The following is a 27885-nucleotide window of genomic DNA, read 5'->3' on the forward strand; positions in this document are numbered from 1 at the left end:
CCGATTATTAAAAAACAGTTTATTTGACAGTGTCTAGGTCCAAGTACCAACAGACCCCATACAAAATAAAAAGAAAAACAAAACAAATGCTACAAACAGAGAAAACTTCCATCTACACAAAACTTCTCCTTAAAAATACATTACCATTAACACAAAAAAAGCATCCATAAAAGATAATATATGTAATAAGGGAATCATGTCATGTTTAAGCAAAGATAAATCACACACCTAGTCAGATGTTAACACAGGAAAAAAGAAAACAAAGAGGGCACGGTGAATGAGAGCGCGATGAACGAATGAGAGTGCGATGAACGAATGTTTGCGTTTTCTTCTTCCTGCAGCCTGGGAGAAGAGGGCAGCGGTGACAGCAGTCATGTGGGCAGCACTCAAAAACAAAGACTAAAAAAGGAAAGGAAAGGCTAACGAGAGGTAGCTAAAGGGTGTGAGAGGTAGCAGAGAGCAAGAGGAAGATTTCTAGAAGAGGTAGCTAGCAGATGAAAGAGGAAGAGGTAGCAGAGACACCGACAGCGCTATGAAGGAAATAAGAACAGTTTGAAGTTCAGGTACCGTTTTTGGGTTTAGTAGCAACTTGTGTGAACATGTGACTTAGTTTATATTAAAGAAGTTGTACACAGGAAGCAGTTATCATATGCAAAACAGACCAAATTTTACATCTACAGGCTTAAATACCGACAACCGAGACAACGGTCAGGGAAAAACAACAGCGACGGTCGTTAGGAGCTACTGCAAACAGAAACGTTTGTTTATAGTTTTGGCTGTTGGTGAAGTGAAGCTGAACTTTAACGTCACATTTCGACAATATTCTTTTCAACCAAACAAGATGGTACTACTGGACTGCATCAACAGAAATTTCAAGGATTAACACATCATTTGTTTTTCTGTTTTGACCACAGATTGGAGAAGATTGCAGAAGAATATTGCAGAGCTTTACGGCGACTTGTGAAAAGTGAGAAACGGAAGAGGAGGAGGTTGTTAGCGAGGTAGGCAGTGCTAGGCGTCAGGAAACGGAGCAGAGGAAGAGGAGGGTCGAATAGCTACAGAATCAGCACCGAAAGAGCGACCAGAATACCCACGATGCTGAGGAAGAGCTCAGTCTCGTTTGAGCAGAAATGCAGCGTCTCTCACTGTGTGAAGGTCAGCAGAGGATGTGTGTGTGTGTGTGTATGTGTGTGTGTGTGTGAGGGTCAGTGCCAGGTTTGAACCAAGATGTGGGTGTGTGCATGCAGCCTCCAGTGTTTGCCTGAGCTTAGCTTACATTTCTCTGTGCGTTTTCGCGCTCTGGGAGCCGAGACAGAAGGACGGATGTTTACAGTCTGTGAATCCTTTGGCAGCCCGATCAGATCTGTAACAAAATTCTGTATTTAAGCAGAAGAAAATTAAGAAATACTTCGGCTTCGGTTTTCTAAGTTTTATTTATTCGTATTTTGTTGCTGCTATTGTATTTGAAGCAAAATGAGGTCAGCCTGCACCTGAAAGTAGCTTCCTAACAGCATCAAATATATTTATTACAGAAGACCAGAGCAAGGCAGGTGTTTAGTTTAACTTAAAAAGAAGAATGCTGTCGTCTTGTTTATAGAATCTGATCAAAGCAGCTAAAACGAGACACATTTAAAAGATTCCTGCATAATTTTCTGATATTTTTTTAATCTGCAACAAAAAGCTACTAAGGACTAAACGTATTACACCTACCAGCTTTGTTTGAGAGAACCTCATCAGAAACATAACAGTCTTTCCAGCAACATTTGACCTAGAAGGCTTTTCGTCTGAAGGCAAATCGTAACTTTTTGTCTCTATTGTAAATTTCTGTAACTTCAGCCGACTACACAGACCAAATTCAAGCCTTCGTCTGTCTTCCAGGCGCGCGCACACACACAGAACTACAGTGTATCATTTTAAAGAAGAGCGAGAGGTAGATACTCAGCAGGAGTGAGGGCAGGCTGGATCCACTCACATGTCACAGCTCAGGCTACTCAGCACACAGACTGGCTGTCTGGCCCAACAAGCCTCCTCTAGGGGTTTATCGCTTAGGGAAACGGGGAACAGGAGAGCCTGGGGTTGTTTTTGTTACTCTGGAAAGCGTTACAGTGTCATTTGAACAAAATAAGAAGCTGAGAAAGGAGGATTCTTCAAAAATATTTTCTGTCTCCTTGTTTGGTTTTCTATACACAGGATTGTTGTCTTCAGCCTCGCTGTTACTCGACAGAGTGTAAAACAGTGTTTATTACTAGATGAACCTCGCCGCTGTGCCCTGAGAGGAAGTCTGCATGTGTGTTTGTGAATTTGGATCCCAGAGTGTGGGTCTGTGTGTCAGGGGGAGCAAAGTTTATGGTTGCTTGAATGTGAAGGAGAAAAACGTAGCGACAAGCAAAGGTCAGAGACAGAGTTTTAGCTTTATGCACGTGTGCTTTTTCTGTTTGTACGTCTTAATTGTCAGACACCCGGCCACTTGGGGGCGCTGGAGGAGCCACGGGAGCTGGAGGCATCGCCTCTGGTTGTGCAGGTGGAGGGCCAGGATCTGCAGAGAGAAGCATGCTAGTTTTAGAAACTTTACAGGGCAGATGGACTCATAAGAGCAAAGTTTCAAGATTGTTGCACTATCAAAGGAAATATTTGACTTTAACTGAAGTAGAAATATACAGTAATTGTTTTTAAAATCCAACAGAAAAAGAGATTATGATCAACTTTGATTCAATGAGTATCTCAGCAAATTATCATGGAAAAGTTACAGCAATTAAAGCAACCTGAGCTCCTTTGGCACACGACTGATCACAAATACCCTAAAGTGAGGTTGTCGCAAATAAATGTTTTGATATAATCCACATTAATACTGTCAGCTTCAGTTGCTGCATAAACTTCATCCATAAATGGCAGGATCAATTATTACTTCTATAAAGAAAAGTATGAGAAACAAAATAAATAACTCAAATTGTAAAAAAATTTAGACACACTAAAACCAAGTTAAAATATATTTCCATGGCCAGAATTTTTAAGGTTAATAACCTGCATTTGTAAAGCTTTTTATAAGGACTGATGTCATGTGAAGCTCTTAGGAGTCTGTCATTCATTTACACAATGACAGGGGAAAAGCTACACTGTAGCCCTGTGGCTATTCAATCTACGCCACGGGGCTCTGATCACCACCAGCAGGTTCAGTGGGTGAAGTGTTTGTCCAAGGAGCAGGAGTTCAAACCGGCAGCCCACCAGTTTCAGAAGAACTACAACTCTCTATAACATAATCGTTAGTTGAAGTTAATTGTTATACTCACACATGCCATTGGGGGCTCCAGGGTGACGTGGGGGCATCATGGGCGGCATGCCCCCTGGTGGCGGTCCGGCAGAGGGCGGACCAGACAGCATCCGTCCTGGCATGGGCTGACCCGGTTCCATCGGTCCTGTAGACAAGTGGAGACAAGGTGAGACGTTAAAATTTTATTTTTTCTCAACCACACTTTTTTATTCATATTTTAAAAAGGATTTCCTCTAAATCCGTTGAAATACTGATCAACATTTCTGCTGTTGCAAAATAACTCCAAAATATTCCCTCTGGCTCAAAAATAACAAACAGATAAACTTTTCAAACAAGCTTTTTATCCACCTGGATAAAATTGGTTTGCATTAATTTTTATTAAACGTTATGATGAGTTTAATGAAGGCACTTTACAAAATGCAATCGTCGTTCTGGTTTTTGCAATTGTTGACTATATGATGTGTTTATGTTTTCCTTGCTGTTGAAATGTGCTGTACAAAAACTTAAAAAATAAATATTTCTGCAGTTAAAAGATGTTTTATAAATTTAGTTTTATAAAACTATGACATCTCCACACACACACAAAGTCTTAAAGTGACCTCTGACCTGTCTGTCCTGGGTGGTGGGGGGCCATGGGGTGGTGGCCCATAGGAGGGAACCCAGGATGCATTGCAGCACCTGGTGGCGGTCCTCCATGGAGGGGGGGAGGCCCGCCGTGGTGGGGCGGTGGTCCTCCATGGTGAGCAGGAGGAGGTCCGCCGTGGTGGGGCGGGGGTCCGCCGTGATGCATACCGTGTGGAGGGGGGCCGGGGTGGGGTCCGGGTCCAGAGCCCTGACCTTGAGCCTGGGCGGCGGCGGCGGCAGCAGCAGCGGCAGCGGCTTGCTGCTCCATCTGTTGTCTGGCCTTCATCTCGGCGTATTTCAGCTGCTCCATGTGAAACGCCTGGCGCTCGGTGAGGAGCTGCTGCCGCTGAAGCTCCAGCTGCACAAAGAAACACCAACACAAACAATTAGAGGTGGGAAAATCCCTCCATTCTCAGATGCATCATGACCATTAGACTGAGGAAGTTATAGGAGCTTGCTGCCAGCAAAAGGTTAATAAAAGTGTGTTAACTGGTGCTACAACCAACTACGATTAAAAGGCTAATGGTAAATAGCAGATCTGTAACGATTCATCAGACGAGTCAAAGAACTTAATTCTTAAAAGTCCTTGAGCCACATTACCTGCCTCAAGGCTTCGTCAAATAATGTTCAACTCTTTAGCGCACTGTGCTACAGCCACTCACTCCACCTATGAGCTGTTGACGAATGCTAAGTGCTATTAGCAGCTTCCGTATTTTACTAGCTTAAAGAAGCTACTGCAGAACAGGACTTTTTTTATTTGATTAATCATCAGAACAATTTATAGATTACGCCATTACTAAAATAATTGTTTACAAAAGTTCTAGTAAATAAGCAAAGACATGATTTCATGCCAAGACTGTGTTAAGAGTTAGAAGAGAAGCTCCAGATTAATTCACTTATTGGCCATTTCTTACCACCTTTCCATATCTATTAACTAAAACCATTGAATTTCATTATATTTGCCTTGGTGCTCACTGATATACAATCATAAAAATATTAATTCTTACTTGTTGAACTTAATTAAATAATATTTGACTTGAGACTGCAGGAATCTTCATGCTTTTACTGAACGTTTTCTCCATTACCCAGATTGTTTCCATGTATTAGAGCTGGAACACGGTTTGCTGTGTTTCTGCTGTTCTGTGTGGATCTTTACAACTACGATGTTTTATAGCAGCAGCCCAGGTTTGGGTTCTCTCCAGTTCCACAAAAACTTCTTTAAACAGTTCTTTTCATGAAGTGTTTGCATCTGTGAAACTGGGCTTGGATCCTACCGCTATGAAAACACAGTTTTCCACTCCCACCAGCGTCTCCAGGACACGCTTTGAAACTCATAAGCTAAATCACTCATGTGTCCCATGAAGACCACTGTCGGTTCAAACTGCATCACTAAACAACTGCTTTGCTCTTGAAAACCTTCTCCTAGCAGCTGCCAACATTTTAAGTTTTGTTTCTGCTTCAGTATCTTTGAAAGACCCAAGACTAAGTCAGGTTTAACGCACCCGGTGAGAACATGTGCTGATGGACTTCATGTTTCTTGGCTACATCATCAAAGTAACCACAGAACTGGGCTGTATGGTACAGGAAATGCAAAACAGACAAGTACTCTCAACAAAAACAAGGGTCCCCAGTCTCTCTTATAACAGCCACCTTATTTGGAGTAACAAAAAAAAAACAAATTCAAAAATTAATAGAAGAAAACGAGGACGAACCATAAAAAATAAATGACCCAGCAGCTTTACAATTTCAGACAAGAGTAATTTGTCTTTGGGAGACTAACAGAAATCGGTTTATCGCTTGAACAGCAGATAATCTAGCATTTTGTAGTGTTTTCTTAACATCAAGCTCAGACATTGTACAAGTGTTTATTTCAAAATGGGACTGTGTGTTGAATGAAGTGGTGGAGATGCAAAACGTGACCCGATAAATCCAATTCAGAGCTTTTTCTCATTCAGAGAGTGACGCTGGGTTACCACTGGATGGTTTAAACCAACATTTTCACAAAATAATAACCTTAATCTAAAATAAAGAAACTCCTGTTTCACACTAACATGGTGTTTAAAAATATCCACCATGATCTAGTCAATTTTATTTAAAACACAAAATCAACAGTTATCGTTACTGCAATAAAAATAACACATTTTGTAACACGGTTATAGTGCTGCCATTTATACTATATTTATTATTTTCATACATAAACTTTCAGAACTTTAAAACACCCTCTAATTTTAATAGATATTTTTTTTAAATAATGCCCTTTATATCTTTAGATCTCAAAGAGCAGGAAACAGGAACGAAACAAGAAGTTGTAATGGATAAAGATAATTAAATGAATAGATACATGAATAAAGAGATTAAAACCAATACGTAAGAAAATGAACCAAAAATGTTGCTAAGAGAAATAACTTAAGGTATTTTTAAAAACAGTTAGTAATAAACTGACCTTTTTAAAACCTCTGTTTATCACAATAACTAATTATAGTATTAGTTTTCAACTACACATGTCGATTCTGCAGAACAGTTTAGCTTTTTTGGACATAAGTAATTGGAATAAATGACCGATGGGAATTAAAACTTGTCATGTAAACACCCCAATCGGGATATTTTATCAGATTCAACTTGATCGAAATAAATTTATAATCTGAATAAGAGGGGTAATTTATGCCCACTGATAATCCGAATGGCGTGAATGTAAACACAGTTAATGTTAATAAACTTGATGTGCAGAAAACATCTTTGAGATCTCATTATAAGGGCTTTAAACCATAGGAATGGTGAGAAAAAAGACTTTTTAAAACCTCCTTTTATCACAATAACAGTTACAAGAACTATGCTTACTTATAAAATGCTAGGGAGGATCAAAGGGAGTCCTGTCTTTGCATTAATTAACACGTTTTTCTCCCAATTCCCAACGCTTAAACTCTGACTTACAGCTTCCTTTTCGCGGTCCATGATGGTCTCCAGCTCTTCGAAGTGCCTCAGCTTGATTTCCAACTTCTTCATCTGGGTTTCCACCAGCAGAGCAACCAGGGACTTAATTTTCCTTTCTTCAACCGCCGCCAAGTGCTGAGAAGATGGATAAAGTAAGATGATAAATATCCAAGAAAACGTAAATCTGTTGCAGGTCAGCATAACAGAAACATGTGATCTGTTGAGCGGCCGGCCTCACCTTGGCTTTGGTGGCTGCAGAAGCGAGAGCAGCAGCGGCCGCTGTGGCGATGTTTCCCTCTCCGATGTCATGCTCCAACTTCTTCTGCTTTTCCTCTCCCTCCTCGGTAGCCGTCTTCTCCTCTTTCTCCTTCTCTTGATCTGAAGACGAGGTGTCCATAGTTTCATCCTTATCTTTATCTGGAAGAAACAGTTTAAGAGTTTTTTTTCTACTTCATTCCAACAAAACAATGTCATTTTTGAAAAAGAAAATGTCCTGAAGGACTAAGAACTGTTTGTGATAGACAAGTTTTTCTTTAGGCTACAGATTTCTACTTTGTCTCCGAAAAAAGTCAAGCAAACTAAAACACGTTTTAGTGGTTTGTTTAAGAGATGTGATGACCTGTTATCATGTTTTACCTGCTGAAGCTGTTTTAGTCTCTCCTTCTTCCTCCTTCTCCTGTTCATGCTCTGATCCCTCTGCTCCCTCCTTCTTCACCTTTTCCATGCTCTCCGTCTTGTCGCTTTTCTCTGCCGACTCACTGGGCTTTTCTGCCTCGTCCTTCATCTCGGCCTGAAAACAGAACATCACATACATGAGCTTAATGTATGAGAAAAGACATTTTTCAGGAAGGATGCTTTGGGACTTAATGGGACGACTTAACTGTATTAAGTTTGTCTTGTGAAATTAGAAATGCATGTTATTAGAATATCTGCCCATGATGCATCTTATTTGTAAATATTGAGATATTTATGGTATCAGGTGCAATTTTTCTTTATTTTCTTTTGTCCTTTGCTTCTCATTTGTGCTTCCATAACTCCAGGACCTTCACGTACGTTGGACAAAGTCATTTGTGTCGATGTGAACATCTGCGGCCGTCAGACTCTGTCCAACTGACTAAACATTATAATAATATGAAAAATAGAAACTCTTTCACTTTGAATACATTAGCCAGCAGTTATTGAACTCCAAACAGTCCTTTGCGATATGAGTATGAATACTGCGCACACTAATATTCCGATGATGATATATCATTCAGCCCTATGTAAAACAACAATTTACATCACTGTGAATTTGTTCTACATTAAATAAACTGCTTTTAAATGCAGCCATGTTCATCGTTTGTGGATTATTAGTTCAAATTTCCCCTGTAGTGATCCAATCCAAGCGCCTGACGCTTGTTAACGAAAGATAATGATTCAGCCGCAGACACCACATGCACTTTGGAGAAGACATTTACTTTCACCTGCAGCTCCTTCTACAAGCAGAAACTAAACACAGATGACTGGAAGGATAAACTTTACCAGCCCTGAGAGACAGCTTATAAAAGGAAAACTGATGGCTGCCAAGAACTATTTAACACCTTAACAGATTTAAACTGTGTATTGATTTTCCTATTTAAACATAATGAATGTTCCTGACTGCAGATGTAACGACATGATTTCAAACATTCACACACCACACCAACGGCGCGCTGGGTACAGAAATGGTCAGACATGAGTCCACGGTCAGCGTTGATCATTTGAAATGACAAATATAGAAAAGCAATAACCATATGTAGGGCTGGGCGATAAGTAGAGCTGATCAACTAATCAATTTATCTATTTATTTAGACTCAGGTAAAGTCTATAATGGTGTATTAGCCCAGGCTATGATTTATTTTTTATTCTTTTTTTTAAATTACAAGAATAAATTCATAATATTAGGAGAATGAAGTTGTAATTTTATGAGAATTCAAACACAAAAAGAAACAAAGAAATAGAGGAATGTTGAGTATTTTATGACATTATCCTTTGGTGTCTATTATAAATAAGGAAATGCACATCAGCATCATTAATTTTTATCTGTACAAACAACTGAGTCTATTTGGAAGAAAGAATCACATGGACTGAGCTGATCATGTCAGATCTTGATAACTACAAGATTATTTTCAAATAAAATGACTTTCTTGTAATTTTAAGATGTTCTGGTAAAATTGTGTCTTTATTCTGCTAATAATATGAAAATATTGTCTTAAAGATTCTTCAGCCTGGCACTTATTTTTCCATCATACAACTCAATATTTTCTGCTGTTTGCAATTTCTTTTATTTTTTAGGAAATAATGCAAGAAAAAAAAAATTTAATTGGATCTTGCATGAAAAACACTGGTGAATTTAAATTTATTTTTAATTTCATTTTTTCATTTATTTTTATTCCCAATCTAGATTTAGATTTATTGCAAATCTTCAAACAACTGTAGGAAGAGGTAAGATGGCGGTATGAACTAGTGACTCCGAAGGTTTGTAGCGTTTCCTCAAGGATTTATCCTCACCAGTTTGAGGAATTACACTTTTTTTGTTTTAAAGATGGCTTATCAATATTTTTCAAAAATGTTTTTTATAAATTGCCTTTTTATCTCACCTTATCAGCCTGTTGGGAGTCCGAATCTGTTTCCATCTTTTCTGGTTCTGCGGTTTCTGTGAGTGAAGAGGTGAAACAAAATATACATCAGGAAAATAATTCATTAAAACAAACTCAATGTTTTTTTGTTTTTACAAAAACAGGTTTTATTCCTTCAGATAAACCCCTTTCAGAGGAGTGAGATTAGCAAGTTATTTTTAGTAAACAGATCAGTGGGGAAAAGTGTGAAAGCATCTGCACACAGGAGAGCAGCTGAATGAATGTTTACAGCTGAGAGTTAAACCATGTCACGGGTGCACTTAGGCCAACGTTAAGAGTCTGAAAATTGATTGTGGGTCGGGCGAAGTGCTTCAGGCCGAGTGAGAACTGGAACACATTTAGGGTTATTGATCACCACTGTAGTTGAAGAGGGCAGTAATTCAGGCAGCAGAGGCATTTCATCAGGGATCATATGTGCTGTGATGACAGTAAAAAGGCACATTTTTAAGATGCTGCTCAGCAAAAATCAAGAGAGGCAGAGCGATGACCCAGTTTTTCTGTTTTCCCTCCACCCAGCCCCTCTGCCCCATCTGCCACTGTTCTTTTAATCCACTGGTTACCACGGCAGTATAAACACACACCAATATCTGCACTGCTCGGCGCGTGCCGATAAAAACAGATGCAGATCAGATCCTTCAATGATCATAGAGAGTCATCATCTCCTGTTGGGGTTTGTGTGGATTCTTCCTAAAACATTAATATATTCTCAGAGCACTAATCTGCATCAAAAACGCCCAGCTGCGTTTGATCCTGTGAATGTGTGCTGCCCTCTAGAGGCTGCACATTTTTTTTATCTGAAATATCTTATATGTAGGATTCGTACATTTATTCAGCAGTAAAATTCAAGCACTTTTAAAAAGGCAAGTTTTCGTTTTTTAGTAAATAGAAATAATTTTGTTAACTCTAACTAACAAAAACCAAGAAAAACTAAGTGTGACAGAAAAAAATATGTATGTATGAATTTATTAGGTATGAAATGTAATGTAAATCATGTTTTCCAAATTTAGGTTTTTAATCAATGTTAGATTGCACTTTATTACAACTGTGCACTCAATGAATTTATACATAATTCAAGCCCTTTAAAAATCTTGAAAACACCAATTGAAACTCAAGCATTTTCAAGGATTTCAGGCGCCGTTACAAGCACTTTATATGTTGTAAACTTGCCCAAAAATATTTTTCGCAAGGGTTCAAAAGAATAAAAAAAGTCTCCTCTACATTTGTACCTGTTTTTTCGGGCTCCTCTGGCGCGGTTCCTGCGATGCCGCTGCTCTCCAGGCCGAAGGTGGGGTCCACCTTGCCGGTGCTCCTTGCTGCCTCCTGGACCTTCTTCACGTGAGCTTCCACCAACTCGGCAGGAACTTCCTCCCGCACGCGAGAAAACTCCTCTGAAAAAGGAGAAAGGACATTTTTACCTTCATGTCCTCTAAATGCTGCCAGGACTAAAACAATACACGAAGAGATAAAGTTTTGACTCGTTAATTTAGGCAAAAGAAATCAGCTTTTTACAACACTTCTTGTCGTTTTGTGTTTTTGTAAATGTTTCAGGGCTGCAACTGACAATTACTTTAGTTATCAATTATGACAATTAAATGGATAAAAAAATTGCCACATTTTGAAAAAAAATATTTAACCATTTAAATTTATTTTTTAAATATTAAAAATACATCAAAATGCAAACAAAACAACTCAAATACTTTTAAATAGGATAATACGTATTACTGAATGCTTGATTATCTGTAGAAAATGATGCAAATCTGCAGCTAAAAATAAAATATTTTAACATCAACCTGTGAAAACTGAGTCCTTTCTACCTGACCTAACATGAATGCAGTGTGGAGCTGATTTGTTGATTAGTTTTTAGTTTTGGATAGCAAAAGCTCCCTAATAGGATAAAAAACTTCACTTGACGAGTTTTGGATAGAACATATTTACAGACAAAGGCTTTACTTTTATCTTAAATGTGAAATATATATATTTTTTGGACAGTTTTAACTTTATTGCTACTCTGAGAGTGGTGTTCTTTCAACAGATGGCCTTTCTGTGTGTCGGTGTGTGTGTATACTGCAGTTAACGAATAATTGATAAATTCGTTGAGGATTATTTCAATAATCGATTCATCACGATTGATCAAATTAATCGTTTCAGCCCTAAAATAGCTGAATAATGTCATTGCAAATTCACAATTCTGATTCCAATGCATCAGCAGCACCAAATTATAGTAAAATTATGACACAAAACCTGATCCATTTCAGTTCTTCCCCCTGTTCTCACCTAAAGCCGCCTTGGCTGCAGCAGACGCCACTCTGGGATCCACCACAGAGGCCAGGAAGGCGACTGTGCTCATTACTGGGTTTCCGGACTGGCTGAAGGGAATGGGCTGGTAGGCCAGAGGGCCCAGAGACGTTTCTGTGCTCTCCAGGTACGGATCCTCAATGGGCAGCCGCAGGAAGTGCAGGATACATTCATCTTGGGTGCGTGAACCAACATGCTCTGACACTTTGTTCCAGTCGTCTTTGAACATTTCCAGGGCCTGTAAGTGGTACAGAGAGAAATCTTTATCAGAACAGAGTATTTGTTTTCCAATAGAAAATAAATACAGGTAAAGGATCTGAGAACATATTTAAAAATGTAACATTTACCGATTTATTGTGTGAGAAAGTAAGATAAGGAAGAGCAAAGTTGGAGAAAAGTGATCTTTGCATAGAAAGGCTGACCTCAAGCAGCAGTAGAGTCTCTTGCTCGGTCCATTCTCTGGTGGTACCGGCTCCCTTTCCCTGCTGTGATTCAAAGCAAATACACATATAAAGTTAGACCATTTACAAATAATTTTAAACATAATTTAGAATTTTACAGGCAAAATCCACTTTGATTTCTCACTTTGGCGCTTTTCTTGTAGAGGTCAGGGCGGAGCCCAAAGTTCTGCAAGTCAATCGGTTTGTCTTTGGACTTATCTGCGAAGTTGGGCATTGGCTGAGGAGGAGGAATCTGAAGAACACATTGTAATAATAATGTTAACCTTTTAGCTTTTAAAGGTTTAATTCATTACGGATGGTAGAAAATGTTGTCCTTACAGGTGGAGGCCGGTGGTTGAGGGGCATGAGGCCAGAGGGAGTGTCAGCCAGCACAGTGAAGTGGGGCGTGGGAGGGGGGCCCATGGGTAACGGCCGACTCTCGGCATCCACCTGGTAATTTACCAAACCCCACTGCTCCAGGAATGCATGAACCCTGAAGATGAGCAAAACAGAAAGTTTAAATTCTACCATTATCAGCGTTTTCAAAGCATTTATACAAGGCCTGAGGACAATTAATCATGATTAATCGATTATTTAAATAATCATCAACTAATGTAGTAACCGATTGTTAACTACACTATAAAGACTCAAAAAAGGGCCAATCACTGAAAGAACATACTCAGAGCAGTAATTAAGACAAAACTGTACAAAAATATTTACATTTGAATTTACGATAATAAAAAAATCTGTGTAAATATATTTTATCCAGAAATCCTTGAATGGTATATTTTTAGTTTTACCTGGTTCACATTCTGTAAAAAGAAAATATCTGTTATGAAGCACCTTTAGCTTAATTGTCTAATCCAGAAGATAATCAGCAGATTAGCCCTACATCGTATTAGATCTGAGCTTTCTGTTTGATCTAATAACCTACTTCTAACTTATTAGAAGTAAGTTAGATACTTCTAACTTACTTCTAATAAGTTAGAAGTATTTTCTGGGCTGCAGATCCTTTGCTACAAATGATGAAGCGTAAACTAAAAGGAATGCTATGTTATTGCATTTTAGGCAAATTAAAAAAATGTTTTATTTAAAAAACAAATTGAAGTATTTGCATTTTAAATATATTTCTAATATGTACAAATATTCAATAACAAACATCCAGAATGTGCCAAATTTTATATAAATGCCTAATTAACATATTTTTCATATTTCTTTTGCAGAGAACTAAAACTGGGTAAAAATGAAAAGCTAAGAGCCACATATTTAGAAAACCTCATGATGGCACAGACGTCCCCAGTCAGGTTTCTGCGACAGGAAGTGGAGGTCAGGTACTCCTGAGGGTTCAGCCGATACGTGTCGATCATGAAGTTACGATAGGCCAGGTATCTGTGCAGGAAAAGATGAGCATGACAGGAAATGTTTACAGTAATACCAGAAATAGTTCTCATAAAATAACATTTCCAACTCTATGTGGCTGGTGCAGGACTGAATGTCAAACTCACATTTCTGGAGTTTTGGATTTGTTCTTCCCATTAAAGAACTCTGGAAGAGCTCTCCTCTCAATCTCATGGATGCTGAAAAGAGTTAAAACAACAATAAAAAAAAATGATGTTTAACATGAAGTAGGCATATATTAGTTACTGTAAAAATTGTCTGTTGTGATTGAACTTAATTTAAAATTAAAAAACAACTATAACTTAAATGGGTTATCCATCACACTAACTTTTAGAATTAAATTTTATCTGTCGACTCCTCAGAAGGTCCAGCAGTTTTTGACCTTATATGGTCAATGCAATAGAATAAAGCATTTATAAACCTTCCTACAAAGCATTTAATCACTAAAAGTGCTAAATGTAGCAACAAAAAAGACAAAATAACAGATGTTTCCACTCTGAGCTGACCTGTTGTAGTCGAACCAGGCAGCATAACTGGGAATGATGATGTGATGCGTCTGCTCAGTTACATTGTCCTCTCCAGCATCCATCCGATTGACTTCTCCTTTGCCTTGTTCATCATCATCCTGCAGATACAGACAGTGCTCTAAATAATGACCCTAAAAATATTGCTTCGATTTTTTCAAAACTGTAAAACATTAGTTTCTTAGTATACATTTAATATGCCATCTAATCCACAAAAACAAAACTATCCTGACCAAATATATTTCTCTTAAAGACAAAAATCAAAACAGCCTCAGCTGTTTTTACCCAATGAGAGTTAATCTGACAAATTGACATAATTCTGCACAGAACCAGTAAAATACAAACTTTCTGGCACAGATTAAAAATATGGATTTCACTTGAGCTTTAAGTTCATCTACAGGAACTGAAAACAAAATTTTTAACTTCTAAAATGCTTTGCATTCCTCATGGAAATACCAAAGTCTATGTAATGTACAAGTGAAATAGCTCATTATAAAATCACTGCTATAATCACTGAAGGCCTTTTTATGGTGTTTGCAGCTTTTTAATGTTTCTTGCTTGTTTATTTATTGGAAAATAATTCTCTATAATTTAAAAATTCTATACTTGAAAATTCTTGATTCATCAGTTTACCAATACATTTCAGTTCACTATGATAAAAAGTTAAAAAAAGATAAAGTTTTTTCGGACCTTGCCACCGGACAGCACCGAATCATCCTCCATGTCATCTGGGAAAAATGCAAATAAACTTTGTTAGACACATAGCAGCGCTAACGTTCAAAGGTTTTAAGATGATTAAACACAATTATGTTACCAAACACACAACCAAGCATGCAAATCCAGTTAGGATACAAACCCAAATCTGCCATATTCCCTCCCTTGACTGGAGTATTTTCACTGTCTTTTTTTGAATTAGCTGTGCATGGAACAGAAGTGAGAAAAATGAACCAAGTGAAACACTGGAGGGGAGATAAAAGATTAAAATAAAAAACCTTCAAGACAGCACAATTCAGGGGCATGGAGGTAATAACCAACATGAAGAAAAACCGGGGGGGAAAAAATGAGAGGACCCTAAAATAGACTGAATTAGTTTGGGTGATCCGAGAGAAGATGATTTCTTTGGGGGGACAAAAAGTGGGACAACATTAATGGGACAAGGTAAAAAAAAAAAAAAAAAGAAAAGAAAAGAAAGCGTTCTCAGTTTTATGTGTTTGGCATCAAAGTATATCCTAAAAGAAAATGATTTGAGCTTGACATTCCTCCTAATAGACCAAGTCTTAAAAGTTGGAGAATGGCATTTTGTTACAAGATACGAGTATAAAGTAAAGGACAAAGAGTTAAAAACAAAACTACTGATAAGTAGGGCTGTGTAATAATATCGATTTTGCGATATATATCGATATTTTCTCTCCTAGAAAAAAATCAAAACATGTTTTCTCACCACTTCTTTGATTCATTTTGTCCAGCTGTCAACTTTAAGTCTGTGTCCATGTCCAACCAGAGCCAGGTATTGTGTAGTTGGTTTTTAATCAGTTTTCAGTTAAATTAATTCAATTCAACTCTATAACAGTCACAAAATGTCATCATAATCACTCTGTCCCTCTAAAATCTTTCAGAAAATCGCTAAAGTGTATTGAATCGTATCGTTTGCTGAAAATTGCAATATATATCGTATTGTGAGCAGAATATTGTGTATAGTATCATGAGATTATTGCATCACTACAGCCCTACTGATAAGTAGGACTGGAAGCCTAGAGAAAGAACTTGGCTTTGTTGTGAGAGTATATGCTGCTGCTGCATTTCCACTCTGTTGAGTTCATTCCACTGACATGCAAAGCAGGTGAGGACAGAGGAGCTCAATCCCAGAGCCATCAACATGATATGCAAGATGTTGAAACAAGTACAATGCTTCCGTGCTTAGAATTACTCAAGGACGTCTTGTGCAGGATACCTTTAATTAATCCAAAGTTTTGGAAATTCTCTAATATTTTGAAACATAAAAGGGCAGAGTATCCAGTGTCAATTAACTGGTTATTTTTTGTTATTTTACACCCGGATAGTAAAAAGTTCTGCAAGTGCTTCCCGGAGCAGAATGCTGTAGGACGGAGAACACACCATGCTGTCTTTATTTGAATCACAACAGAAGTTTGTCTGTCCTCTCTTGCTTATCGTTTCATCATTTTTTAGCCATGTGATACTTTTAACAATGTTATATTATATGATTACAGACAGTATTATCCAGAAAATTACTGATTTGAAGGTCAGGAGATAATTTTATTTGAGTGTTTTCCTTCTGGAAATGAACTTCCAAATACATCTTTTTAAACTGAGTAAATATGAATTCAGAGGCTCCACTACATATTTACAGTCAAACTAGAATTTTAATCACAATGAAGGTGAATAAAATTGGTCTTAAAGAGAAATATAAACATTTCCAAATTGATATTCAATGATAAGTGCGATATTACTCACTTTTGTCTAGTACAGATAACTTTTATTAGTACCTTCAGGCTGCACTTGGCCACAAACAGTTTTGCCCAACTTAATTAATGTATTTTAGTTGTTCCATTTAACAGGAAAAAAAAAAAAAAAGTCAAGATGACTTAAATTAACCAAATTGTCAAGATGCTCAAGGCTAGGAGTAGTGAGAGCATGGTGATGAAAGAAAAAAAAGGTCAGGAAAACAAAGGTTAACAGTAATCAATGTTCCAATACGCAGAAATAGCTGCTTGTGCAGCTTTCAGAAGCTTTGTCCCTGAAAAACATAAAAACAAATCTAATTTGCTGTGAGCTTTGTCCTTTGCTTAAACGGCCCACATACCATTCTTGGACACACCATCCTCCATGCTGGCGCCGGCAGAGGAGTCATCCATGTCCTTCGTCATGTCCTCCTCAGTGTCCTCTTCCTCTCCTCTGTGTCCCCGTCGCTTCCAGTGAGGCCCTGGGTTCCTGAGAAAATTCAAGGGTCAATTGGAAACGTTTCAGCACTGACTATTTTTTCTGTGCTGTTCAACTGAACTAATTGTCTTTCTTACCCCTTCTTTCCTCCTTTTTTTCGAGACTCAGCTGGTGTGCTGGGCGGCGAGGGCGAGCGCCTCCTCTTCTTGCCCGCAGAGTTTGCCTTGCGCTCCTTGCGATCGGGTGTACGGGAAGACTGATCAGACAAACCCCGTGCAGCGCAGGGAGCGAGGGATGGAGGATGAGAGAAAGAGCGGCAGAATGAGAAGAATGGAACGGTTGCACACACAAGGAGGGGAAGCAGAGGAAGAACAAGAACAGGGCAGGGGGAGGGGGATGCTTTGGTGGGTGGTGGAGGAGACAAACAGGGTTCCTGTACACCGTCCAGTCAAAAATAGTCACATTTGGCTAATAAAGTTGCATGTTTGCTCTACAAATGTTGTCATTTTCCAGCTTATAGTGGTCAAATCCTAAAGCAAGTAAAAACATTGACTGCCTCCGTATTAACGCTGACAGGAACCCTGAACTTAATCAGAAAGTGGACAAAGTGCAACAAAAGGTTTGAAAAAGGTGAGCAGCAGACAGAAGCCGGATGTGGAAAAGGACGACGAAGAACAGGGCAAAGCTACAGGCAAAAAAAGCTAACAAAAAATACTCTCACACAAAACATCCACACATGCTGTCAAACAAGACACACAAACCTACCTCCTCCTCTTTGGGGAAGATTCTCTGTCGGAAGCTGACAGGCTTTTTGTTCTCGTCCAGCTCATAGTCTTCCTCATTCATCCACTCATTGAATGCATCTGTGTCTAAAACCCACTTGGCGTGAACCTAAGGAAGTAAAGAGAAGTCTTACCTCTGTAAAATTTACAAATGATCAAAGGAGCATTATTAATAAGCAATGACTGTGATAGCAAATAATCCCTTCAACATTAATATATTAATGAAATTATTAGATTTTATTTTCATTCAACAGGATTTAATTAGAAGTATCAATATAATTCTGCAATTATTCCAAATAAACTGCATTTCATGACATTGGTAGATTTTTTTTTGTAAATATTTTACCAGAAGCCCAGTTCTAATCTTTTTCTTCAATAAAATTCCAGCATTAGTTATAACAAAATTTGTAAAGTGCTGTAAGGAAACAGCATTTTTTTGAAACTTCCAGGCTGATCTTTTTCAGGAACTAACTTAAAAACTCAAAAATTTTTTAAAAAGTATCAATTATTTTAAACAGGGCAAAGAGAAGGAGTTCATTTTTCTTTTTACACAAAAAACATCTTCACAGACCGTGATACTTACCTTCCAGGGTTTCTCAGAGCTGGGAGGATCTTCCACATCAGCATCCACCTCACCGGCGGATACCCAGGTGTCATAGCTAACAAAACATGAACCGTCAGTGATCAGTCATGCAGCGTATTTTTAAGAAATACTTAAAATAAACATGCAAAACGTTATCCAGAAAATATGAGGTATGAAAAAAGCCATTTGGGAAAGAAAATCTGAGCTTTTCAGCAACAGATTCTGTTCACCTGTCGGGGTAGAAGCCCCAGTGAACGAGGACCTGCTTGTCCTTCCTCATGACCGGACGCAGCCAATCCTCTGAAAAACACAAATCGGTGTTTAAATTCTAAATGTTCAGGAGAAAACCAATCAACTTACATTTTCACCCACTTATTTCCATTTTCATGTTGGTGAAAATGGAAAACTATATCTAAACCACTGTTTGCTACATTTTTATACAAGTAAAGATACATTATGTGGCATCTGAAAACAGTTGGATCGTACTGGGAACAAAATAAATCTTCCCCTGAGCATTTTTAATACATTTTATATAATTAACAAGTGAATCTGTGAGTCAGAAAAATTTCACTCAAGTTTATTTATATAGTATATTTCAGCAGTAAGGTGGTTTAAGATGCTTTACATAATAAAAACACAAAATTACCAAGCTATAAAGTCACCATACAGTCAACAATTGAACCAGCTACATTTTGATAAGAGTCATCACCAAAATCATAAACATCAAATATGATGGTCAATTTTTCACTTCTTATGGTTCAAAAGATTTGAAACCAACCGTCTTCCTGCTGTGTCAAAGATGGGTGAATGTGATGAGTTGCCTTTGACTTGTCCTCAGTGACCGAACCCTGGAGAGCAGATGAGAAAAAAAAAAAAATTAAACATCAGCCTCTATTATAAAATCTACTTCCCAAATAATCAGGATTTTCTTGGTTTGACCCAAGCTCACCTGGTGCCTCTTGATGATGTCTTTGAGTTTGCTGACTTGCTTCTGCTCAATTTCTGGCGACAAGTAGACGAGGGGCCGTGTCAGGCAGTTATTCTAAAAGCACACAAACACTTTCAGGAAACCAATAAAGAGCTAAATGAAGACATATTTAGTCTAAATAACACACACTGAACATGTACAGTCAGCAGTCTTTGTCTACACTCTTGCTCTCACCTGGACCAGGTGTTTTTCAACATTCAGGAACATTTCCACATTCCGGTCCATCCGAGACGGATTCTGCAGGTCAAATCTCCTCCTAATAGTGAATGTCAGATAATATATAATAAAATCCCTGATAAATATCTTCAATCGGTACTCATGGACATACATATTGAATCATTCAAGTTTATTTTAATATCACATTTCAACAACAAGGCTTTACAACATAAAAATACAAACTCATAGAAAACACAGTTGAAACATTTTGCCAAGTGCCATAATTACACATCAAAATATTGGGTAGTATTTCAATTATTGTGGTTCAAAAGAAACGGTTAACTTACCAGCCCTGCTCACTTTTATACTTGTATACTGATCCCAAGATGTGACAGAGAGTTCCTCCTGCCTTGAAATCAAGGAAACATTTGGCCTAGACAAGGAGAAGGAACAAGAACTGTGTTTTAGTACTTTGGGTACGTGGTTAATGTCACGAGTAATGAGTGTGTGCTTACAGGTAGCTTGGTAAGAGGAGGATTGTTGACCCTGCGTCCAAACGCATCCTCTTGAAACTGAAGCAGTTGGACCACCAGGCCAGCCAGGGACTTACTGGAGGGAGAGTCATTCTGGACATACTGGGAGAACACAAAGACAAACACGTTAACTTATCTAATATTTGTTAACTCATGTTTAATGAAACAGAAATGCTCCAAGACCTCCAGTCAAAGTAGGCGGTGATAACATCAATCAAATTAATAGTAAAATTCAAAGGAGGAACTCTCTGCCTCTCAGTCCATACATTCATCAGCTTTTTCTTTTCGTTTAAAGAGCAAATGAATAAATCAGAAATTAAGTATCTAAATGTTTTTGTTTTTTTTTAACAAGAGCTTACAGACAAAATGGAGACAGAAATGCATCAGAAAGTAGCAGCGCTAGGCTCTAAAATACAAATTATGCTCATGTAAAGGAATATCTCATATTGCACTTTTCTGCAGTCACCAGTGAAAATCAGAGATGATCTGGGAAATGAGCTGGTGACCGGAACCAGCAGATTTTCAGCTGGATCTGCCCTGACCAATGACCAGACAGAAAGTAGAACATTTTGTGACCAGTGAAAGCACAAAGTACCGCCAGGTCACCCGACAGACCCCACTCCTCAGTGTGGATGCATTTAATGTGTGAAGAAGACTCAAAGTTAGGTATTTTTTGTATTACTGATGTCTATTAATCAGAAGGAGAATGGAGATGTGAGTAACAACTGAAAAGGAGGCTGTATTACCAACAAGACATCAAGACATCTTTCCACTTCAAACTGCAAAAGAGCGAGAGAGAGCAAAACCTGCAGCAGTTAACAGGGACTATGAGCAAAATGCTGCAATGTTGTTCTGTTTTATCCTTTTACCTCCCAGTGAAAGTGCTGGATTATAAAATCTTGTTATTGGGGATCTCAGTGATGAGGTAATGTGCTACATAATTAAGAGCATAAATATATATTTTTTCTAATTCTTTCTCATGAACAGCAATCATTACTGATATGGCATTACACCGACTCTGACAAAAAATAATTACTGATCACACACAGCTGGAAGGAAAAATAAAAAAACGTTTTATAGTTCTTGCATTTTATATTACCTCTTAATGAGAAATCCGAATTATTGGCTAAAATCCGTTTCATGAGGTTAAATCTTTACAAAATCGAAAGATTGGAAATCATCCACAAAATTATGATCAGTTCTTAAGATTCATAAATAAAACCATGTAACTCATAACTAACATGTAGATTTTTTTATTATAAACAGTCCGAACCAATGGCAGTCCACATGAATCTATAAAAACTTTACTTTTTGGAAAAGTTTGATGGAGGTGCAATTACTAAGCAATAAACAGAATTTAGTAATTGCAATAAACAATTACTAAGCAATATTGATGGATATGTTCTTATTCAACAATTCTGCAGTTCATAGGATAAACTACCATCTTTAGAATATTAGTCTGCACCCACAAATAAGTTAATACATAAAATAACATCTTCGTAAACTGGTATCTGTATATATTTTAACACTTGCTCAAGGATACATCAAGAGCGTAATATGTCTGTGGGCACAGTGCTTGCCACGATAAGTTGCATTCTGTTTTTCTAGTATCATTTTCCAGGCATAAGATACACGTCCACATACAAAGATGACCTTTATTATAAATCTGAGCACAGAACAGCTTGTAACAAAGAAATCACACTTCTTATACACTGCTTATGCATGAGCAAATTACTTCCTATATTAGATTTCTTTTGTGAAACTGTATTAAAGGCAATAAATATGCCTCCATATAAATCCAAACATTTCTATGTATTATTTAATTCAAACTTTACCCAGATTACAATCTTAACAATCGTAGTTTAATAGTGGGTTAGATTTGGAGCATTAGGGGAACACTCTTTGTTTAGCTAACTGAAGTGGGTGAATGGAGCCTGAACTGGCTGATAAGCTACTGTGGTGACAAAACACAACCTACTGTTCTACACAAAATGCATCTGGAATTAGAAATCTGTACAGTTATCTAATAACTGATTTTATTCCTGAATTTAATACCACAAAAACTGGATGAATACGCATTTATCCATGATTTGTATGAACGCTATCCCGTGACTTTTCCGTTAGCTCTTGGGGCCTCGATGAGAGAATGTTTTATTTTTTATTATCTTAACTGAATAAAGTTTCAAATGTGTTTCTCTATAATAAAATCCACAAGCAGCGCATCCGATGGACGTTTACGAACATTTCCTAAACAGGGTTGCCATTTAGAAAGCGGCATGAGAAGTCAGGGAGCTAACTGTAGCTAGGCTAGTTTAGTTCATTTCCACTAGTACTCGTGTGAATACAGCGTATCCCTGTATTCTATTCTACGATATTCTATCGTATTTTATAGGGATACGCGAACTGCACAGTCCTAAATAAGTTTATATGTGTATAAATCCAGAAAATGTGTCTCGAGATAGTACTTGTGAGGCTAAAAGTAGAAGATGTAGCAGCTCCATTGTGAAAACGAGAGGCGGGCCTTCATAGAAAGCAATGGAGAAAGAGCAGCTAGCTCACCTTCTTGTAGTGCTTTCCGATCCAAATTCGCACCGACTCAAGCTGAGAAATCGTTTCCGAACTTTCCCAAAATTTCGTAGAAGGTCCGCCGTCTTTCTTTCGGGCTACAGCCGTTCCGCCGCCGACCAGACCCGCGGCTCCTCCGCCTGAGCCCGTCCCGCCTGCTGTTGTCGCCGACGTCGCCATTGTGTTTAGCTCGCTGCGTTGCCTTTCTCCTCCAAAGCGTCCCTCACCGTGCAAGTTTTCAAATGATATTGCGCAGCCGCAAAACTCTCAATGGAAGAGCTCATGGGAAATGTAGGCATAACCTCAAAGAAGAAGAAATGTAGGCATTCAAGAATTAGTCACGTTCAACCACTCACACAGTATTTCGGTTGGTACGGCTGTTTTTACAAAAAAACAAGATTGAAAATGAAAAAAGTGCAAAAATAGAAAAGAGCAATTATGTAAATTAATTTACAAGAGTATTTTATGTGACCAATTTTTTTTTTTTACGTCGATGCACAACATGAGAAAGGAGCAATAAGCTCATCTGCCAGTGCAGCAACAATTTGGTTACATAAGGTAATGTATATATTATTTAAAAATGACTGAATTAAATCAAATCCATTTTGAAACTTTTATGTCAACATTTTAAACTGCATTTGCTTTGCAATTGATCAACAAAGGTTCCCAAACATACACACAATTCTGTTGAATGCTTATGTTTAATGATATACTCTTGTTTGTATTAGACTTCATAGTAAGCTTTGATCACAGTTTCAAAATGGCATAAACCCTGTCGGTTAAAGAATCAGAGTGTATTTTACAGTCCACCTGACAGCACATATGATAATTAACTATATTTTACTGCTTTATCTCAACTTAGAAATGTGAACAGGAAACAAATGTACTTATTTGGAACTGACAAATGACACATAAAAGAAAGTCATAAAACCAAAAGGGAACAAAAAACAACCTTTAAACTGTATTTTTTTTTATTTGGTAATGTGATTTTAAATGTTTATTAATTTTATTCATAGAATGCATTTGAGACCCTCAAGTTATACCAAAATCTGGTTAACTAAAATCTAATAAAACCAGTAACTAACTAAAAACAAGAACAGTGTATCAGACAGCACCAGAGCTGACAGATAGGTTCAAGAAATGGGGCTTAAGAATTTTATTTTTCAAAAGTTCAAAGCCCTGTGTTTGGTGTGGCATTACCACTGAGTATATAGCTCAAAATGTTCACAAAGTCACAGTGTAGCAACTATCATATTTTACACTTCTGGTTGTTGTTTTTTACATGCACTCAAAGTTTTGATCCACTTATAAAAGTAATTTTATTCCTTTACAAAGTCTATTTATCTTTCCATTTCCATTTCCTACAAACAAAGTCCGCCAGAACTGTTGAGTAGGCACAGTAGAAAACAGTTTTCCCTTTCTCATTAGCAGCACCTGAACAGAACTACTCTTGACCTTAAAAAACCCTGTATCTGCCTCTGGCATAATCAGAAAACAAAATTAAATACAATTCCTGGGTGATAAACACAGGCAAGCAGGAAACATGGCTCCTACACACAGTTTGGATCCTCAGACAGTGTTCAGAGCCCTTTTATTTCAGATTCTTTAAAACAGATCCTGCATAGGACATTTGTTGCTCCCCTCACTGTCCTCTGCTGGCCCTCTGTGAGCTATAGAGCTACTGGGGACCGGAAAATAAAATCGGTTTTCCTTCTAAGGGTAAATTAGGATAGATAAGGCATAGAGAAGATGATGATTTGTTATTACATGTAAGATAAGATACGTTATTTACAAAGGGGAAAAACGTGCTGCACGGCAATGACCGACATTTCTGTTGCATCAAAATAAAGCCATAAAGTTTCTCGATTTTAAATTCATCGTTGTCCAGAACTTACTCATTTTCATTTTAACAGATGTTACTAAGTTTTGAGATGCTTCAGATGAATTTGAGTAAAATGTTGAAACACATAGAAAACAGGCAATAACTAAACTTCAGATCAACAGTGACAGGTGCTGCACTGATAAAACCCACAAACTGTCTTAAGTTTTTCATTTCAGTCCAGTAAAGCTGGCTTAATTTGACAGGTCTTTATTTAAATTATTATGGCCTTCATCTTTTAGCATGACATGACACAGATTTTTTCAATCCTCAGAATGAAAGTAAATAAAATTATGTTAGAAGCTGCAAATCCCTCACGTGTTTGCAGCAATAAATGTTATCTTATTCTAAGGAATAGTCAAAGTCATAAGCAGAGTAACAAAGCGTATATCATGATAAAATTCCTGCATAAATATTCCTTGATAAACAGCAGTTCTTCATTTTCTTCAGTGACTTTTTGACACAAGGTACTTGCACCAGAATCTACAGTCTGTAATGTGCATTGAGTTCAGTTTTTCTTTTCACAATTAGATTTTGATATCCGACTTGTGAACTTTCTCTGTAGCGTAAATCAGAACAATGAGACACACTCCAGCTCTGCTTCTGCTGCTTCTCCTGGTGACAGCCGTGGCTTATGGATACAGTAAGAATCATCTGCCTTCCTCTGCAAATTAAATGTTTTACTTTTGATTCACTCAATGTCAAAACAGTAAACTGTGAGGCTGCCATCTTAGTTGCTCAGCTATGTTTCTCATGTATTTAGTGGCAAGAATAAACAGAGATTGGGATTTTAAGATTATTTTTTTTTTCACCAACACTCAGGGGCTTCCCAGAAATATTTGAAATTCAACACAAAAACATAGAAATGTATATTTAATAAAACTTGAGAACACTATACATTTTAATTTAATTTCAGCCAGCCCTGTTTACAACTCAAACTAGGACTGCATGAACAGTAACACATGTGTATTTCTGAACAAAATACATTATGTTATGCCTCCTTTTATATTGGATTCATAATATTGTGTATTGAAAAACAACTTTTAAAAGTTAAATAAAATATAATCAGAGATCTCATTGCCCTCCTGCAGTACCACCAGTTGCAACCCCCATGTTAAATAGCCACGACTTTAAAGACTTGATGGAACTTCATCCTTTATTAGAGCTGCTTCATTTCCTTATGCTTAAATCAGAAACATGTTTTTCAAAACACCAACATACATAGCAAAAAAGGAAAAAGTGCCACAACAGCTATTGTTGTTTCACTGTTTTGTTTAGTTTATTTTTAATTTTTTTCAGAAAATGTGGCTTTACGTGGCAAAGCAACTCAGTCTCATCGGCTCAAATCAGAGTTTAGTGTGGATGCCAACAATGCTATTGATGGAAACCGAAATCCCGATCTTATACAAGGATCTTGCACCCACACTGGATCACAGGCACACCCCTGGTGGAGGGTGGACCTGCTGGAGTCCTACATCATCACTTCCATCTCTGTGACCAACAGAGGAGACTGCTGTGCAGAAAACATTAACGGAGCAGGAATTCATATAGGAAACTCCCTACAAGATGATGGTAGATCAAACCCAGTGTGAGTAAAACCCTTTTTTATTTCAAATGTTTGGAAAGAAAGAGGAGAACTCTCAGTCGCCTGAGGATTCTTGAATATAAAGTGTTTTACAATTGGCCTAATAAACTGAAATTATTTGCATTTCACTTATAAAACTTATATTTATTTAACAGATGTATTGTTTTTAATTCTACAGGATATGATAAATGTAAAAAAAAAACATAAACAAAGTATATAGATGTTTGTTATCCACTGAATTATATATAGTATGTAAATGATACAGTATTTAAGTTTGTGTTCATTTATTAATTTTGGTTTTGATTTTAAATTGCTTTTCCCTATTTTTTAATTTCTTGCAGAAAAATCATGGTCGATAGATATGCATTCATTATTTTACTGTCTCGATTGTATTGAAATAAACTCACATTTCTCCCACTTTTTCTTCAGGGTTGCTGTAATTGATGGCATCCCATCTGGAAGGACTTTGAAAATAACTTTTACCAGTCCTGTGAAGGGTCATTATGTGATTGTATCACTGCCTGGTTTAAACCGGGTGCTTACACTCTGTGAGGTGGAGATCTATGGTTATCGTGCTCCAACTGGTGAGACCCACATGTCTTACTCTCAATATATTATTCAAAAGAAGCTCAAGTTATTTTATCTCTAATTTTAGGAATAGTATCAGAAGATGAAGTTGTTTCACATTTTCAGAGTGTAAATAATCCAAAAAGACAGCAGCGCAGAAGAAAGAGCCTATATCTTATATGAGTAAGAAGTGCAATGGTCAAATATGAAATAACTGCCAGGAACAAATGACGCAGTTACAAAATCTACTAAAATATTATTGCTTTGCCGCTTAAAGCTCATTCAAAAGCTTTTGTTTTTGAATCCACTACAATAATATACATCCAGGCATACCGTTAGAACCCACATTTCACTGAAGTCAAATTGTTAATCAATTCTTATATTTTAAAATCTTGTGTTGCAGGAGAGAATATAGCAATTTATGGAAAAGCTACTCAGTCATCATTGCATTCTATTGGCATTGCCTACAACTCCATTGATGGGAATCGTGTTGGATACTGGGGCAAAGGTTCTTGCAGTCATACAGTACATGAATTAAATCCTTGGTGGCGACTGGACCTGGGAAAAACCCATAAAGTGTTCTCTGTCAACGTAACCAGCAATGTGGAAGGCTACTTACGACTTCAAGGAGCTGAAATTCGTATTGGTGATTCACTTGATAACAACGGCAACAATAATCCCAGGTGTTAGTCAGTAATCCTCATATTGCAACGCAACATATTTTCTGCTTCATCACATTTTTTTTCTTAACAGAACCAATTTTTTTTCCTAACAGGTGTGCTGTGATCTCAACCATCGCTCCAGGTTTTACTCAAAACTTTCAGTGCAATGGAATGGATGGTCAATACATTAACATTGTCATACCTGGAAGAGTTGAGTATCTCATCTTGTGTGAGGTTGAAGTCTACGCATCAAGACTAGATTAACTAAATAGACCTGCCATTCCTTTAAATGTTGATATTTTTGTAGAAAAACATGTCTTCCTCAGATTTAATGACTAGCTCTAAATCCTTTAACTAGAACCTGATCCAATCACTTTATGCTTCTGTTCTGCTGATTTAAGAAAATACTTATTGAAAATCCAAAAAGTAAAAAACAGAAAACAATAGTCTTGTTAATTAGTTTGCAAGGTGTTTTGTGTAACCAATTCAATAATTCTTTGTTTTTATACGTTGACGCAGATATGATGAGAAAGAAGCAATAATCAGCCAG

General features: G+C 37.5%; 2 protein-coding genes across 4 annotated transcripts; one reads left to right on the top strand and one right to left on the bottom strand.

Annotated features, from left to right (window-relative positions):
* On the bottom strand, positions 1-22881 carry smarcc1a (SWI/SNF related BAF chromatin remodeling complex subunit C1a). 3 transcript variants are annotated; one of them, XM_017309658.1, is made up of 28 exons: positions 22637-22881; positions 20060-20179; positions 19892-19977; positions 19563-19644; positions 19350-19442; positions 19179-19248; positions 18631-18700; positions 18401-18476; positions 17801-17926; positions 17173-17267; positions 16959-17086; positions 14994-15053; positions 14828-14865; positions 14120-14238; positions 13721-13792; positions 13491-13604; positions 12555-12708; positions 12361-12468; positions 12198-12260; positions 11755-12013; positions 10707-10868; positions 9442-9497; positions 7460-7613; positions 7062-7240; positions 6824-6958; positions 3875-4250; positions 3288-3413; positions 1-2536 (listed from the first exon to the last, which is right to left on the bottom strand). In XM_017309658.1, the coding sequence occupies exons 1-28, from the start codon at positions 22820-22822 to the stop codon at positions 2445-2447; spliced, it is 3399 nt and encodes a 1132-aa protein (XP_017165147.1). In that variant the 5' UTR covers positions 22823-22881; the 3' UTR covers positions 1-2444. The 3 variants fall into 3 exon arrangements, with proteins under 3 accessions (XP_017165147.1, XP_008429132.1, XP_017165148.1); XM_008430910.2 differs by having other exon boundaries at positions 17173-17291; XM_017309659.1 differs by lacking the exon at positions 14994-15053 and having other exon boundaries at positions 17173-17291; positions 22637-22880.
* A 275-nt stretch (positions 22882-23156) lies between these two features.
* On the top strand, positions 23157-27885 carry LOC103477658 (fucolectin-4-like). The gene is made up of 6 exons (XM_008430912.2): positions 23157-23200; positions 25087-25164; positions 25821-26109; positions 26536-26690; positions 27077-27356; positions 27449-27885. Exons 2-6 carry the CDS (start codon positions 25101-25103, stop codon positions 27597-27599), a joined length of 939 nt encoding a protein of 312 aa, XP_008429134.1. The 5' UTR covers positions 23157-23200; positions 25087-25100; the 3' UTR covers positions 27600-27885.

This window comes from Poecilia reticulata, linkage group LG16 (assembly GCF_000633615.1).
Source record: "Poecilia reticulata strain Guanapo linkage group LG16, Guppy_female_1.0+MT, whole genome shotgun sequence".
In the NCBI taxonomy this organism is placed as follows: domain Eukaryota; kingdom Metazoa; phylum Chordata; class Actinopteri; order Cyprinodontiformes; family Poeciliidae; genus Poecilia; species Poecilia reticulata.